The sequence below is a fragment of the Diceros bicornis genome, chromosome X (assembly GCF_020826845.1).
Source record: "Diceros bicornis minor isolate mBicDic1 chromosome X, mDicBic1.mat.cur, whole genome shotgun sequence".
Taxonomy (NCBI): Eukaryota; Metazoa; Chordata; class Mammalia; order Perissodactyla; family Rhinocerotidae; genus Diceros; species Diceros bicornis.
The window spans coordinates 69,826,198-69,844,226 of record NC_080781.1 but is presented as its reverse complement, the minus strand read 5'-3'; the positions used below and the strand labels follow the sequence as shown (position 1 = coordinate 69,844,226).

The 18,029-nt window shown below is 35.6% G+C and overlaps 1 protein-coding gene across 1 annotated transcript in view; it reads left to right on the top strand.

The window, feature by feature from the left end:
* LOC131401163 (transcriptional regulator ATRX-like) overlaps positions 1-11,237 on the top strand; it is an 81,040-nt gene extending 69,803 nt beyond the window's left edge. The window contains exons 6-10 of the mRNA XM_058536226.1: positions 4,689-4,838; positions 5,685-5,810; positions 6,561-6,656; positions 7,168-7,296; positions 8,330-11,237. Coding sequence (XP_058392209.1) covers positions 4,689-4,838; positions 5,685-5,810; positions 6,561-6,656; positions 7,168-7,296; positions 8,330-8,608 — 780 coding nt within the window. The 3' untranslated portion in view covers positions 8,609-11,237. The remainder of the gene's footprint in view (positions 1-4,688; positions 4,839-5,684; positions 5,811-6,560; positions 6,657-7,167; positions 7,297-8,329) is intronic.
* Positions 11,238-18,029: the final 6,792 nt, after the last annotated feature.

Below are 18,029 nucleotides of genomic sequence, written 5' to 3'. Positions count from 1 at the left end.
AAGGAATTTTTTTATTTTGAGTGGGTCCTGTGGCACTTAAGTATTCTAGTGACAATTTATCTTCAGATATTATAGAACTCAAATTCAAAGTGATGGCAAACAAAATATTTTGAAACATGGCAAACCGCTGCCTGCCCTCAGGCAAAGCCTTGATTGTTTTTTAAAAATTTTATTTTCAAGGTTGAATTTCAGAATTAATTAGATGGGAATTTTTGTCAGCTTGCCAAATAGTTTAAACTTCTAAGTAAATTAACTTAAACTTTTAATTTATCATTAATTTTGTTTTATTAATTGAACTAGTCATTTTTAAAGCTTAAACTAATTTAGGTCGTTAGCTAGAATATAGACCATGCTTTTCCCAGCTTATAAGCTTTTTTACTTATTTAAGGAAAAATAAAGTTTAGACAAAGGAAAGTAAAGGTACACGTTTGGATATAATTTAAACCTCATTTTGATGACTGTTGGCCTAGTGATTATAGATTCTGTTCCAGTATTGTTTTCAATAATAGTGTAACTATAGCAACTAATATAAATGCATGTTTCAAGGGGAAAAAACAAAAACCTCTCCACTGATTGTGTTGTATATTGGGATGAAATTTTTTTTTATTAACTTGATGACTTGCTCTAGACTTTGCAAAGCTGTTTTTCCCAAAGAAATATTGAGGATCCTGTTACAAATACTTTTTTTTGCCCTCTTAATCTTATCATCTGTTTCTTGTATTGACAGTATGCTGCAATTAATTTGAAAGGGAAAGATATAGAAACAGTTTGTATCAGAAATCCTGTATCTTCTTTCTCTTATTTGTGTCTTACACAGCACTCTGGGGGAAAGGAAGATTTCTGCTTTCCTGCTTCTGAACTGTATAAATGAATCTTGTTTCTATACAAGTCAGTTAACTTACATGTAGTGTCTTTTCTTTGTTCAAATGAAGATTGTGGTAAACATACTTGTCTAAGTCCTTGAGTATTATCGGCATAATTATTGTATGAACAAGTCGTTGAAATACATTAAAATTTATCCATTAACCTATTTCATTACAGATTTGGTAATAATTAAAAACTGGAAGTGGCCTAAATGTCTTAATAAACTCTTAAGAGGATAATTAAATAGATGATAAAGTGTATCTATATAATGTAAGCACCTTGCAGCCATTAAAAATGACGAAGGTATGTATTTGATGTAAAATGATGTCCATGGAAAGACATAAGGCAGAAAAGTAGGTTTCAAAACTATGTATATTACAATCCCATTTGTATGTAAAAGTGTATGTGTGTAAGTGTAAATTTATGGAGGAATAGACAGCAAATGTTACCTGTAGTTATTTCTGGGTTTTATAATAGAATATTAGCATTGTTCCCATTAAAATTTTTTTTTAACTCTTTGAAAAGAAGGAAGTGTCATAGGCAGTAGAAGCAATATGAATGATTTGTTAGTTTGATGTTAGGAGAGAGGTAATGTTTTAGGAAAAGGGTTCAATTTTTTTTATTGAGAAAAAAAAACAAAGTCACATGCACTTTTCCTCTGACTTGTTGGTATTTTAGTTGGCTGTAGGTCAAAAGGAAAGTTATTGCCTGGGCAGAAGCTGAACCTCTACCGTAATCTGACCCTAATTAGGCAATCATGTTTGACTTGATAGGATAGATCTTAAATCTGGAATTGGTGGGGAGAAGACATTAAAAGGTTTTAGAAATGGAGTTTTGTAAAATGAGTTATCTCCTGAAGATGAAAATGGTAAAATAGTTCATGTCAGGTTTTGGCTAAGCATGAACTGGCCTTTTACAAGTTTGTGTCTGAGAATCGTGTTTGTTTCAGTTTTATATTTTCTTTTATTAAAAAATTAACATATTGGGGCCTGCCCGGTGGCATAGTGGTTGAGTTCCGCGTGCTCCGCTTCGGCGACCCTGGGTTCACAGGTTCAGATCCTGGGCGTGGACCTACGCACTGCTCGTCAAGCCGTGTTGTGGTGGCATCCCACATATAGAATAGAGGAAGACTGGCATGAATGTTAGCTCAGGGACAATCTTCCTCACCAAAAAAAAAAAAAAAATTTACATATGCTTGTTTAATAAAACTTATAAAAAGTACACAAGTGCTAAAAGTGAAAAAAAAGAACTACTTAGGTTTCTCCCTCCTCTGGAATCCTTCAGGGGATTATCTTTCTCATATAAGAGAATAGATCTGGGAAATGGAGGAACCATGCCTCAAGAAAACAGTCATTCTTTATAGTGTGATAGAATGATCACTGGATAGGAATCAGGAAATTTAGCTTCTAGTCCCAGCTAGTCCTTTGCTGTGTGATTGGAAAAAAGTTACTTTACCTCTCTGGACATCAGTTTCTACCAATTCCGAAATGATAAGTTTGGACTTTGAAATTATAGGATGCTAAGGACTGACTTGATAAAGCTCCCTGATATGTCAGACATTTTTTAAAGGGAATATGTGAGTGTGTTTGTGTGCGTGTCTGCATGCGCACACATATGCACATTGCATACATACGTTTCTGGAAAGGCTTTCTCTCTAACCATAAGAAAGTAATTAATGTATAAACCATGGTGTTTATAATTGAGAAATAAACACTACACTTAACTGACATAGTGTTTATTTCCAAAGAATTTGATGTTTCATTTATTCCTGCTATTCTCATATCACCCTGTTATGCATGTGAACAGAGAGTATTTCATCCATGTTTAACTTACAGTCATAGCTAGACTAAGTTATTATCCAGTGTTACAGAGAGTTAGTGGCACAGCTGAAAATAATTCAGTTCCTAGCACACAGTTCTCTTGGTCTTTCCCTTCGGTTGCTTTCTTACAGAAATGAAGTGATTTTTGACTATGGTTAAGAACATCACTTATTGCCAGACAGAAGTCAAATTAGGGATTATCCATAGACCATTTCTACCTTGTAATTTATTTGGTATTTTGTAGAACAGCTGACTTTTCTAATTGTATTTGGTATGGTCACTTACTAAAAATATTAGTCAGTAGTATCTGCTTTTATTATGTACCTCTCTTCAGTCATGCTTCAAGGGTGAGCATGGGAGACACACATCTAAGGAAGCATTATCTTTTAATAGAATTTAATTCAGACTGGCCTGTCTCCCTGCCTGCCTGGTCAGTAACTCTGAACTTTGGAGATACATCTGGTGACGATAAACCTGTTCTATATGGCATAGGAGAAGTCAGCTTTGATGGCAGATTTCTACACTGGTGTAGGAGAGAGATGTTTAGTTAACATTTCAAAAGAACTAAACCTGTTAGCATCTATGTATTCCACCATTAGACTTTCTTGAGCCCTCTCATTTGTATGGTCTTTTAATGTTTTCTGTTTTCAACAAAAGAAATAGCACATGCATGTCAAAATCTCAATTACAGCTGTATCTATTAAGAAAATCAGTTCCTTTCATGAAATCATGAAGTAATTATGTCAAGTGTTTATTGGGTAGCAAGATAAAAAGTTGTTTACATGATACCAAATATCAGAATATTTGGAATTAGTCTCAGCATTTGCTATTGCCTCATGATTTGAATTTTTCATGGTGAGTTATTTAACAGGCATTTGAGTTCCTACCATGTGTTAGACCCTATACTCGAGGTATAGTTGAAGATATAAAGACAAAATTCTTTTCAAGTCAGCTTTGTTTATGCTAAAACTAATGGAGGCCTTAAGCATTACTAGATGCAGATTAAATTTAAATTTAAGGTGCTATATACTTCCCTGTACCTTCCTTTGACCAGTAATTATTTACGTTCCTTCACTAAATTCACACTCAATTTAAAAAGTGTGTTCTAAGGGAACTTGCTATTCGAATCTATGGAAAATCTTTTTGTCAAGTGAATTAATTTGCCTTTTATATGTCCATGCTTTCATCTGTAATTTCTTAATAAACAACTTGTGAATGTTTTAATTTTTTATTAGCAAGTAACATATCTGTGGTTCACTTTAATCCCCTCCCCCCAATCTCTCTTTGTGTCTCTCTCTCATAATCATAATTACACAGAGCAGGAGTTTGGTGTTCTTACTGAGTATATAAATTTTAACCCTTTAATTTTTTTAACCTTAAAAGACTGACTTAAGACACTACGACTTGATAAAAAAGACACTATGATGATAAATTGATAAACAATGTATATCAGTTTAAATTTGACCCATGGGTCCTTCCAGTATAGTTTATATTTGACCTTCCTACAGTTGAAATATAAGGACTGTATGTTCTACTTAAACTGTCCTGTAGCTGTTTAGATTAATTTAGATTTGGGTTTTGTTAGTATGGTGGTTGGTAGCTTAAGTAATTGTTAAAGTTGTTAAATATGTATAAACAGGAGTAGCCATGATTTTTAGCACAAGCATCCAGTGTAATCTCTGATTTAAGCAGATGTTAGCATTTATTATCAACTCAGAACAAAGCACAAAACAAAATGTGGATTAAAAAACCTTGAAAGCTGAAAAGTAGTCATTAAAAAAATTGAACCCCTAAAACATGCTATAAAACGTGAAATTCTTATTCTTACATAAAAGACTGGTGTTGCATGTATTGCAACTGTTTTCTAGGTAATTTATCATATATATTAGAAATATGTATTGCAGCTAGTTTCTAGTTTCTAGTCTAATAGTAGACCAAAGAATTATGGAGATATGATCCAGAGGGAGAAAATAATTCTCTATTATTTTAACCCTCTCTAAACAGGATACCATACTTGCAGAACTTCTTCAAATACATAAAGAACACATTGTAGGATATCATGAACATGATTCTCTTTTGGACCACAAAGAAGAAGAAGAGTTGACTGAAGAAGAAAGAAAAGCAGCTTGGGCTGAATATGAAGCAGAGAAGAAGGTAGTTCATTTGAAATACTTGTTGGTTTTTGTTTTTATGTTAGTCGTTTGAAAGAGCAGTGAGGAAGAAAAGGGTCACATTTGGAACAGGTAATAATATAGTGAGTCTTCAGGAACAGTCCCCAGATATGAGAGTCTGTTTATGGGCTTTGGCTACCTTTGGTGGTAGAGTGGGAGGAGAGAAGAAAATATTTTCCACTTAAAGAGTAGTAATCCCATTTCTGCTTAGCACTTGCTGAATTGGGAGATTAGTGGGAAGCTATATATTTAGCATCACTTAACTCCCATCAACACCCTCACTGTAGTAACAGACATACAGGAGCTCAGAGTTTGGAGGTGGGAGTAAATGTTGCTTTAGCATGTGTACCATGAAATCTAAATTTTGACTGAATATCAGAACACAAAAATATTCCATTATTGGAATTAATGTCAATCTCCAGCAGCAACTTTATTTAAAATAGTTCCATATCTGTTTTAAACACCTACCCACTTGAGCAAAAATGTGCCTGAGCATGGGAAACCTTATCCTAATACCTGAATCCTTTTTAAACTCCTAACTCATTGTACCAAACTTCTTTAAAGTTAATGTGATGTTAGGAGTCTCATCAGAATTCTCTGAGTTGCCCTATTCTGTGGGAATTATCAGAAAAAGAGTACACCTTTAGGGGTTAAAGCTTTCCATGTAATAAGATCTTGGTTTCGGGTGAAAAGGATGTTTTGTTTGTGTGTGGACGAGTGTTAATAATTTCCTATATCTGAGAATGTGGATTCTTTTCTAAACCAGTAGGTGATGTAGAATTTCAAGTTTTAAATCACAATGTAGAAAGTGCATAATTTTTGTTTTTAGGGACTGACCATGCGTTTCAACATACCAACTGGGACCAATTTACCCCCTGTCAGTTTCAACTCGCAAACTCCTTATATTCCTTTCAATTTGGGAGCCCTGTCAGCAATGAGTAATCAACAGCTGGAGGTAAGTTGTGAAGTACAAAAGTAGTTTAACTTGAATTAAAGGCAATTTCAAGTGCCCTGTTGTTGAGGGTTCTCTACGCAGGAATATCACATTCTCCAAAAGATTACCTCTGAATAGACCAAGAAATTTTTCTTTTATTTGTTGACCTTTTTGAACCAGCATAGTATAGTAAAATGTGGTTTGTTCAGAGCACAAAGGAATCAGGCCTTGAATTAATGTAGTTTGAATTACTTTAATTAAGGAACAAAAGGGCAGCTGACTGGCTAGGGAAATAGCACTTTCTTCAGTTATAAAATGTTTTGAATAAACAAATTACTTGCTCAATATTTGAAAGTAGGATAAATACATTGAGTTACATTCTAATGTGATGTAGATGCAGCACTGAGTATATGATAATGCCCAGTATTATGAAATGAGTGATTTAAAACTAGAATCAATTATTAATAAGAAAGATTAGGTTTTATTATACCAATAATTTAATAACTTAATTGAATCTGTGGTTTCCTTTTAAAGATTTTCTTATGAAGTCATTTAAATTATTATTGGTGTAATAAAACCCAAACTTTTATCTTCCTAACAAGACCCTCACTGATGAATTTTACTCCACTTGATTCATATTGAACTTTGCTGTTCTTTTCAGTTATTTAAAGAGTTTTAAAAACAAGTGCTATAAATTGGCAAGAAGGATCCTTATACTTTAAAACTGTGCTTTTGTATGCCCTATATAACTTATTTCCTGCATTCTTCTAGGACCTCATTAATCAAGGAAGAGAAAAAGTTGTGGAAGCAACAAACAGTGTGACAGCAGTGAGGATTCAGCCGCTTGAAGATATAATTTCAGCTGTAGTAAGTTGTCAATTATCTTATTCCAACTTGCAATTTGTGTTCTTCCCCCAACCACTTGTTTTAATTTTTAATTGTTGTTTGCTTCGCTACTTCTGTGGAGGAAAGAGCATAATTCTTATAACTTGATTTACAATAGTAAAATACCAGTAAACTGGATAATAGTGCCAAGCTATAATACAGCAATTTTAGCTAGATGTTGGCACAAAAGAGAAATGGGTAAAATCTAAGAATTGAGAAATCAATCAATCATAGAAATGTATGCGTTGTTTACATAAACATATTTTAATTACCAGTTGCACAAATTAAATCCGAATAGTTTCATTCCAGAGATAGCCAACCCTTGTACAACAGAGGACAACTTACTACTCTGCTTTTACGTCACTGTTTTCTTTAGAAAAGAATAAAGGAAAAAGAAAAAAAAACTTTAAAAATCCTGAGTATCTTTAAGTACCTTAATTAATTTTCCTCAATTTTACTGCAATAAGAAATAAATAGAAACTTTTTCTTTTAGTGGAAGGAAAACATGAATCTCTCAGAGGCCCAAGTACAGGCATTAGCATTAAGTAGACAAGCCAGCCAGGAGCTTGATGTTAAGCGAAGAGAAGCAATCTACAATGATGTATTGACAAAACAACAGATGGTAAGAATTCTGACTATCATGACTAGGTTATGTTTAATTTTCTTGAATTTATAATAATGGGTTTGTGTGATGTTTATGACAGTAACCATCCCTCATGTGGACGGATGGATGGTCGTTGGTTATTCTCGGAAGGAATTTTGTCAAAAAACCTGTTAATGTTAAGTAAAGGTAATATCTTGTATCATAAAGGAGCAACAGCTTCCCAAATGGGTCTCCTTGAAGTTTAAATGTGATCTCTTCCATATAATTTTACTTTTTGTATATTCTGGATCTTAGAAGGAACTTTTGCCAGACTTTTTACCACATTTACTATTTTTAAACAACTTCCCAAAATAAGTATACTTTTTAGTATATTTAATTTGAGAGTAAGAAGTGGACCTATAGATGATATATGATACAGGTTTCTACTAAATTATGTAATTCTTTAAAAGGCTAGCATATTCCAAGATCCTTGATCATCTTTCTCAGCACAGTTGTTTGCCAGCCACCTGCCTTGCACTGGGAAATTCCAACTCTTGACACCAGGGAATCAATTTCTGTGGCATGAATTTTACTTAGAAAGCACTGTACAATTATATGGTTTTAAATTATGTTAGGAAATACGAGACATTCCAGGTAGGAATTATTCCCACTGCAAGTGCTTTTTCCCTTTGGTGTTTCTCACTAAAAATGTTTGTCTGTCATCATGTGAAATATTAAAAAGAATGACAAAGAATGGAGACTTGACAAAAAGTGCTGTAACTAATACTTGAAACTAATCACAGTGCAGGTCAGGTTACTATGGCAACTAACCTAAATGCTGCTTGCAATACAATAGTCAAGTCATTAAGAGAATTTAGCCCTAAATGGTGTTACTAACTGGTTTCTACAGTAATGGTCCTGTGAATGCCATCAAATTAGTAATGGTGATAACAATAATGTGTTTTCCTTTTGTTATGGTACCCCCTTAACAAATTGATTTTAACTCAAAACTTGATACTTGCCTCTTTGAGACGGGTCATGCACTTGTAACAGCTCCCTTTTCTCTCTTTAGTTAATCAGCTGTGTTCAGCGAATACTTATGAACCGAAGGCTCCAGCAGCAGTACAATCAGCAGCAACAGCAGCAAATGACTTATCAACAAGCAACACTGGGTCACCTCATGATGCCAAAGCCTCCAAATTTAATCATGAATCCTTCTAACTACCAGCAGATTGATATGAGAGGAATGTATCAGTCGGTGGCTGGTGGTATGCAGCCACCACCATTACAGCGTGCACCACCCCCAATGAGAAGCAAAAATCCAGGACCTTCCCAAGGGAAATCAATGTGATTTTGCACTAAAAGCTTAAAGGATTGTTAAAATCATAGAAAGATCTTTTATTTTTTTAGGAATCAATGACTTAACAGAACTCAACTGTATAAATAGTTTGGTCCCCTTAAATGCCAATCTTCCATATTAGTTTTAAATTTTTTTTAAATAGGGCATACTATTTCTTCCTGACAATTGTCAGTGATGTTGCCTAGAATCTTCTTACACACATTGAGTACAGAAGATATTTCAAATTGTTTTCAGTGAAAACAAATCCTTCCATAACAGTAACAACTCCACAGATTTCCTCTCTAAATTTTTATGCCTGCTTTTAGCGACCATAAAATTGTCATAAAATTAATGAATTTAGGGAAGAATACAGATTTATATATTTGTTCTTTACATATAAAAACACACAGCTGAGTTCTTAGAGTTGATTCCTCAAGTTATGAAATACTTTTGTACTTAATCCATTTCTTGATTAAAGTAATTGAAATGGTTTTAATGTTCTTTTGACTGAAGTCTGAAATTGGGCTTTTGCTATATCATCTCTGTGACTGAAAGTTAGAAACTAAGGGTTATCTTTGACACAGAATTGTGTGCAATATTCTTAAATACTACTGCTCTGAAACTTGGAGGAGTCTTGCCGTTATCTTAGCATTGTATAAACAGCCTTAAATACAGCCTAAGAAGAGAATTCCTTTTTCTTCTTTAGTCTTTCTGCCATTTTTTATTTTCAGTTATATGTGCTGAAATAATTACTGGTAAAATTTCAGGGTTCTGAATTATCTTCCACACATGAATTTTCTCTCTCCTGGCACTAATATAAAGCACATCTCTTAACTGCTTGGTGCCAGTGCTAGTGCTTCATCCTGTTGCTGGCAGTGGGATGTGGACTAACAAAATCAAGTTCTAGCATTTTAGGAGGTTAAGGATGACGTTGTGGTTGTTAGGTTCATACCCTGTTTTATAAACATCAAAATGGCAGAACCATTGCTGACTTTAAGTTCACATGAGGAATGTGCTTTAACAATTCCCAGTACTGTCAGTATTGTGAAATAATTCCTCTTAAAGATAAGGATCACTGGCTTCTATGCTATTCTGCTTTTCTCTCATCATCATGTTCTTTTCCCGCATCATCATGTTCTTTTCCCCTAGCTTACCTACATATTCTTAAATAAATTATGTTTCGATTTCTTTTTTAGTTTAGATCTGTGAGGGAATTTTCTGATCAAAGTTAATTCATCTAATACCCTTTTATGAAGTTTTACTAGAAAATCATTGTATTGTTTTTCTTAATCCATGCCTGTAAAAATGACCTTCAAGTTTATTTGTGTACAATTTGGTTGCTTGAGTTTCTTAAAGAAAAAGATTGTTGGACTGTGGGAGTCAACTCAACATGGCAAAACCATTTTTGAGATGATGATGTAACAGGTAGTGGAAACAGCTAAGGAATTCCAGAAAAAAAGAAAGCTGGGTGGAGGGTTTACTCTAGGTATCACTGGATTAGAATAAGTTTAACATTAGCTAAAACTGTTTTGAGTTTTTTGGATGATTAAGAGATTTCCATTTTTAGCTTGAAAGAACTAGTGGTAAAACATCCCAGAGCACTAGGTTTGTGACATAGAGTTTGTGAGGTTTGGTGGATTCACCCCCACCTTCCCATGGTGAGTTATCACTAACAAATTCCATATATTTGGATATTATGCCAGCCATATAATCAAATTTATTTAATGGGGGGCGGGGGGAAGGTGTGTGTTTACTTTAGAAGAAATGAAAAAGACAAGATTTATGAAATAAATATTTGAAGGCAGTACTCTGGCCAACTGTTATCAGTTGGTATTTCTGCAAGTCCAGAATATTTTAAACCTGATTTACTAGACCTGGGAACTTTCAACACGGTCTAATTACTTGCTCAAAGACATAGATGTGAAAATTTTAGGCAACCTTCTAAACCTTTTTCACCATGGATGACAATATGACTTAAAGAATAATACATAGAAGGATTAATTGGAAATAAGAGTTTGAAATAAAACTTTGGACCACTTTGCATACACTCTTCTCACTTGACATTTTAGCTACATAATATGTACTTTGAGTATAACATCAAGCTTTAACAAATATTTAAAGACAAAAATCACATCAATAAGATACTAAAATGCTCATTTTTATATTTGTTTTAGATGTTTTAAATAGTTGCAATGGCTTAAAAAATGACGATTTAAAATGTTGCTTGTAATACAGTTTTGCCTGCTAAATTCTCCACATTTTGTAACCTGTTTTATTTCTTTGGGTGTAAAGCGTTTTTGCTTAGTATTGTGATATTGTATATGTTTTGTCCCAGTTGTATAGTAATGTTTCAGTCCATCATCCAGCTTTGGCTGCTGAAATCATACAGCTGTGAAGACTTGCCTTTGTTTCTGTTAGACTGCTTTTCAGTTCCGTATTGAGTATCTTAAGTACTGTAGAAAAGATGTCACTTCTTCCTTTAAGGCTGTTTTGTAATATATATAAGGACTGGAATTGTGTTTTTAAAGAAAAGCATTCAAGTATGACAATAATACTATCTGTGTTTTCATCAAAGTGCTGTTTAGTAGTTGAAACTTAAACTATTTAATGTCATTTAATAAAGTGACCAAAATGTGTTGTGCTCTTTATTGCATTTTCACAACTTTGAAAATCTGTGCACATATTGTTTCATAGAAAATGTATAGCTTTTGATGTCCTATTTAATGGTGGTTCTTTTGCACATTTAGTTATTTAATATTGGGAGGTCAAGAAGTTTGGTTTTTGAATCTGTTATATACTAAATTCTGTAAAAGGAGATCTCTAACCTCAAAAATAATTTATGTACCAGGAAGCCTATGTGTGTTTGTGTTAGTTTTGGTTATCTGTGTGTAATCTAGCACCATTTCCTGCTTCCCAACAGCTGCATCACTCATATAAGTCAAGCAGGTCTGCCAATCCACACATGATACAAAAGCTGCTCACCATCCTGAAGCCATAGCAGGTTGATGGAACCCTCATTACCTGGCCTCCAAAGAAGCTGAATATTTTGTAGTCTTCTCTTAGCTAGGTGCATTCTCTCTCTAGTATCATAAAATCAGATGTATATTTCTGTGCGCCAGACAAAACTTTAAAAGAAATTACTTACCTTTCCCAATAACCATTGTTTCCTTTGAGGGTGGCGTGTTGTGAGGCTATAGATACTTACTATAACAGTAAAATAGGTCATTCTTTTACATGCTAATTTCACTAAAAATTATGTTCAGGTTATTACCCACCTTAATTCACTAGACTTAGTCTCAAGTGACTTTTGGCTATCTCCAGATCTACCCTTAGAGATGAAAATTCGTCCACCACTGATTTTTTTTCTAAAGTCTGTAATCTGTGCTAATCCCAAAGGAGTGACCAAGTTTCAGAAATGCTTTTTGTCTGTGCAACATTTTATATATGCTGTTATATGGAGGTGAATAAAAATTAAAAATCCAAAATATATACTGTTTCTAAGCTCAATATCTGCCAGGTAACCAAATTCTGCCCACATTACTCATGTTGGATCTAATAATGGAATGGCACCTCCCATCCCTGCCTAAGAGTTTTACTCTCCAGAGTATGTGCTGCCATCAAATTCCTTTACAATATATACTGCCATCCTCTCTTTGGGATAACCTTCCTGATACCATTGTGCCTACTTGGATAACTAAGGAAATCACTCTCCCCTCACTAGAGGGATTTGTCTCTCTGATAATAACCACTACACATCTTCACCAAGGAAGACAGCATATAAATTGAGGCCTTTATTAAAGATAATAAAAATAAAGCTTTAATTGAAGGAATGAAAGGGTGAGACAAATTCTAAAATACTGCAGGCCCTCTTTAATACTCAGAACTACCACATATTCCAAGCAGTCTCTACCCCGCAGCGCTTCTCCACATTCTGCTCGTGACCACTCTGCCCTCACTTCTCCTCCCTGATAGAAACATGGAGGGGGAGCTTAACTCCAATCCCCTTTAGCTAATTGTATCAGATGACTACTGAGAGACTTCTACCTGTTAAATAGACTCGGTACCCTCTCTGTAGTCATATCAAATAACGTGTTGATTTTCAAGAAAGGTGAAGAGAGAGGACTTATCAGATGCAAGGATGGGGTTTGTTGTAGGTATATGAGGAGAAAGCATAGTATTGAAAGAAAAGGAACAAAGGTAGAGAAGGGTCGGGAAAGAGACTAGATTGGAGTGGATTGATGGAGGGCCTTGAAATCCTGAATGAGTAATTCAATACGGGGGATAACAAGGGTTTGTGAGGCAGCTGATGTGTTCAAGGTAGCAGGTAAAGATGGTGATTTGGGCAGGGGTGATTTGAATGGTTTAGAATGCAATGTGAAGAAAGATTGGAGACAGGAAGATAGATAATGAGTTCAGGCATTTGGTGACCAGACTACAATTTTAAGGACAAAAGGAAAAAAATTAGATGTTGTATAGGATAGTGAACTTTTTAAGTTGTAAGAAAAACCTTTCTATTTCCTTTTACCCTTCCTCAAGGAGCCCACTTTGTTCAGGATTTCTGATTTTAGACACCAAATTTCACTTAACTCTTTTTGATTACTCTCAAACTTAGTAATCGATTAGTGACGTTCCTGTTTTTTCCTCAATTTTTCGTTACTCCTAATTATACCCTTAAACATTTACGGAAAGTGAGTTTGGTCCATTTAATTAAGTTGGGTGTAATTCTGTTTGTTTCCTCAAGCTAATTCTTCAAAGGGCTAAATCCATTGCTGTTACTTTTCCTTGAGACCCATCCATTCCAAGTGCTAGTATCTCTGTTGGTAATGTTATATTTATAAGCTTCCCTTGGTATTTTCAAAGTGTCTTGTGGTTATTATGTGTTAACCTGCATACAGCATATATATCTATGAGAAAAGTGAGGAGAATAATTACATTTTCCTCATGACACTTAAGCTAAAAGTGAGACCAAAATCAAATCCGTTGCACTGAGGAGGTAGAAAACATTCTAGTTACTTAAATTATCTAGGTCTTTCATGTCTTATTTGGAAAATGGGACTATAATAATACTTTGCTTTCTTGAAGGCAGGAGACTGGACCAGGTGATTTCCTGAGGTCCCTTTCAGCTCCAAGAGTTAGGGTTTAACTGTGAGCAAAGCACAGTTTGAAGCCAAAAGGCAATGTGTTTGTCTAAGGTTACAGGGTAAGTTTGTGAACAGAATTAGAAATCCCCTTTGGCTAACCCTGTCCCCCTTTAAGCTCTACCTTTTCTCTTCCTCTTTAGAAAAATGAGAGGTCTGACAGGTATTTTAATGACAAAGCAGATAAGTCAAGTTGTAATTGGCTCTAATTACCACTTCCACAAGCTGTAACCTCCTTTATCTTTTGCCCAGAGGCACTCCCAGAGCTGTGTTTCTTACTGCCTCTGGAACTCTGCAGAAAATGAAAAAACATGTTTAAGGACCTGATTCTTATATTTTGGTTGTCTGATTGGTATATATACGTGACAAAACGTCAAGGTAAATATAAATCAGCTTTTGTAAAGTTGGCTTTTAAGCAAATAATTGGTAACTTCCCATTCTATTGTTCATAACTGTACAGCCCAGATTAGGCCAATATTTAAATTGCCTGGTCTGGATGAAGTTTATAGTGTGTAGGAGGCAATATTTGTTTATACTGATTCTTATGTAACAACACATGGCATACTTTTTGAGATATAGAGTCAAATTTTGTGACAAACAGTAATAGAAGAGTGAAATAGTAATCATTTTTTTTTCTGTAGCTGCTTGTCTCCACATGCTAGTAGCAAAGCAAGTAGAAGCCTGTGTCTAGCCTGCTGAATACATTTCAATGAAAACAAAACCAAACTTAAGAAAAAAGAAATGTGGTTAATATAACCATCTGAGGTCTTGTTCATTCCCAGTTCTTGGTAGGTTTTCAACAATAGGGCACAGAGGTTGGCTTCAAAGGCTTTAGTGATGCAGGCTTGCTTGGACCCTATCCTTAGCAAAGTATACCTTTTATTCTATTAGCAAGTTTTCCCACCCTCTCTTCCCACATCTTGCACAGTCTACTGGATGTGCTAAGCTCAAATGAATTGCCTGCCTGCAATATTTTTCCCCTTTACTTCTCCAAACTATCTCTCCCTACCCTCCCACTCACCCCTTTATATTCTAATATCTCAGGGCGTGCGCGTGCGTGTGCGCGTGCGCGTGGGTGGGGGTGGGGGTGCGTGCTTATAGAGTCATAGGATGCTAGAGATGGTAGGAGTCTTAGAGACTCTGTAGCCCAGCTCTCTCCCTTTACAATCAGGAAAACAAAGGCCCAGAGAGAAGAGATGCCCAAGACGCTAGCTTTTATTCCAATTCAGTTTTTCAATATGCCAGACCACATTAAGCAAATTTTCAGAAAAACTGATACTGAACTAAGCCTTAAAACGAGAATTGTTTGTGATAAGTAAAGGAGTATGTAAACCAAAATGAAAGGGAAACAAATTCCTGTGTGACAACTGTAAAATGGGAAGACCCCTGACATATCCCCTAAGCCTTTAATTTGGTATCCACGGCATTGGCTTCAGAATTTTGTTTCAGAGAGATATTTAATTTGTTTAAAAGCTTCTTTCACCACACTCAGCACAGTTTAGACCAATAAGATGTAGAAGCACTGTTCCACTTTCTGGATCTCACTGTCCAGTGCCAAGGATGGAATCATTCAGCCTTCCTCAGACGAGGCAGGTTGATGTACCAAGTACTTCAAAATCCTCTATTTCAAATGAGAAATGCTTCTGTATTCACAAGGAAACAAACTAGAAAGTTCTGTGTTAGTGTAGTGATCTCTGTCAGGATAGGGGCAACTATTCTTGAGTTGTAGAGATGTGCTACAGGGACCATGAAAAGTTTATATATTTCCAAACAACTAAAAGCCAGCAAAATAATTTTAATATGCTAGAATTTTAGGGCCTGGTTCTATGTGTATAAACTTAAACAAGTTATTTCACCTCTCTGAATCCTCTTTCACAGAGCAATAAAGATTTATTGAATGCCTGTTATTTGTCATGCACTATAAGTAGTCACTTTCATAATTCCTGTTTTAAAGATGAGGAAATAGTTTTAAAATAATTAAATTATTCACCCAGTGTCATATGACTAACTGAAAGAGGCGGGATTCAAGAGCGTGTATCTGATTCTATGTTTTTGCCGTTGAACAAGCTTGCAACTCTTCCTAGAACCATGATTTAATCCCAGCCTTTTGCAAACTATTCAGGGTACTTTATCATTTTGCTCTTTTGCATATCAGCTCTCACTTGTCTGCTTTTACTTTAAACTAGGCCTTAAAGAAACAGAATACTCTCCCTTGGTGTTTTCAAAGCACTTCCTTCTGTCCCTCTTCAGTGGTGCCTAGAGGGTTTGGTTTTCTCTTTTCATTTATTTCCTTTTGTAATCCAAACAAGTGTCTGAAAAATCGAGGGTGAATACTTTATGTTTAAAGATATCAGAACTAATTTTTAATGCAGTGGCTCCCTCACAAGTTCAATTAGGCACCAGTTGACAATCCTAAAGGTAGAAATATTCTGAACTAAATTTATTTTTCATTTTTCCACCTGATAAAGTCTAGGCACCATTTGTGCAAGGCCTTAAAAGATAGCTATAATATGGACATGTAGAGACTGAAGAGGAGGGCATCTCAGAGGAAAAAGCAAACACACATGTAGGCAGAAAAGAACAGAACTCAGAATAGGATAGTTCTAAGAAATGCCATGGTTCTGTACTTGTGCACAGGTCACAGTCCCATTTAAGCCAATAGCTTCCGTAATGCACAATTTGTAATTAAATGGTGTGGTAGACAGAATAATGGTCCCCCAAAAAGGTCCACGTCCTAATCCCCAGCACCTGTGAATATGTTAGGTTACAGGGCAAAGGAGAATTAAGATTGCTAATCAGCTGGCCTTGAGATGGGGAGAGTCGCCTGGATTATCCAGGTGGGCCCAATGTAATCACAAGGGTCCTTAAAAGTGGAAGAGGGAGGCAGAGGGAGAGCACAGGCAGATGTGACTAGGAATGAAAGACTCGGAGAGATGCAGCGCTGCTGGCTTTGAAGATGGAGGAAGAGGGTCATAAGGCAAGGAATGTGGGGGCCTCTAGAAGCTGGAAAGGGTAAGGAAAAGAATTCTCACCTAGAACCTCCAAAAAGGAACACAGCTCTGCCGACACCTTGATTTTAGCCCAGTGAAAACCATGTCAGACTTCTGTCCTACCTACAGAACTGTAAGATAATAAATGGGTGGTGTTGTAAGCCACTAAATTAGTGGTAATTTGTTAAAGCAGCAATAGGAAACTAATACAAATGGTTATTTGTGTGATTACTTGATTAATGTCTTGCTCCCCTGCTAGATATGTGAACTCCTTAGGGGCAGGGACCCTGTCTATTTTGCTCACTTTAATATCCCTCAGCACCTGACGCAGAAAAAATTTGAGATAAATGTTTGATGAATTTATGCGTGAATGTTTTGGTGGTCATATCTTACCTGAGAACATTATGGCAATGTCAATACCATCCAAGTCTCTTTCTGTGTCCCTAAATGTATATGTATGTTTCTCTTTTCCTTTGGGTCTCTTTGTCTTGCTCCTTCCCCTTTATTCTCTCTTTTCTCTTCCTTACTTCTGTCCCTATTTCTTAATTGGCCATAACAAAGGACTGAAGTACACCTTGTAATTCTCTATTATGTTTATGGAATAAGGTCTTCTCTGTTCATGGTTTTTAAAAAGAAAGAAGTAATATAGTTTATTGCACTGAAAAAATGCTTTATAGTCAAGGGCCCCTTCATTTATTACCTATTTAATTTACATCAGTGGCTGAGTGATACTTGATAGAAGTTTCTCATTTCTCACTTAGGATGGTATATAGAAACCAGAGGCAGAAACATCCCACAGAAGCTGTCCCTTTGTACTTGTAACTTATCTGATTGCATGGCCCACATTGCCCAGACAACATAATTTCCTTTTTTCTGAGGGGAAATTGTTTGACATTGTCTACTCAGAAGAAATCAGATCCCCCCCTTAGGACTAGAGTTAGTCAGTCTTTTTCCTGGCTCCATCCGCTGGCTACTGAGTTTGATCATAAAGATGTTTAATGTTTGAATGGGATGCACTGGAATCCTGAGGAAGGCATAGGGCCTATTGTTCACTTACAGAGCTCAGTCTGTTCCATGAAACAGAATGGGCTAAGGAAAGGGAAAACTTTTGGTGGGAAAGTTCTTGAAGTTTGTAGTGTACAAGAACATTTAGGGAAATCTTCATTCCTAGAATTGAAAGGACCCATGCTAGTCCAGTGCTTCTCAAGCTTTAATGTATGTGCAAATCACCTGGGGAGCTCGTTAAACTTTAGATTCTGATATAGTAGGTCTGGAGTGGGGCCCAAGAATTTGCGTGTCAAACAA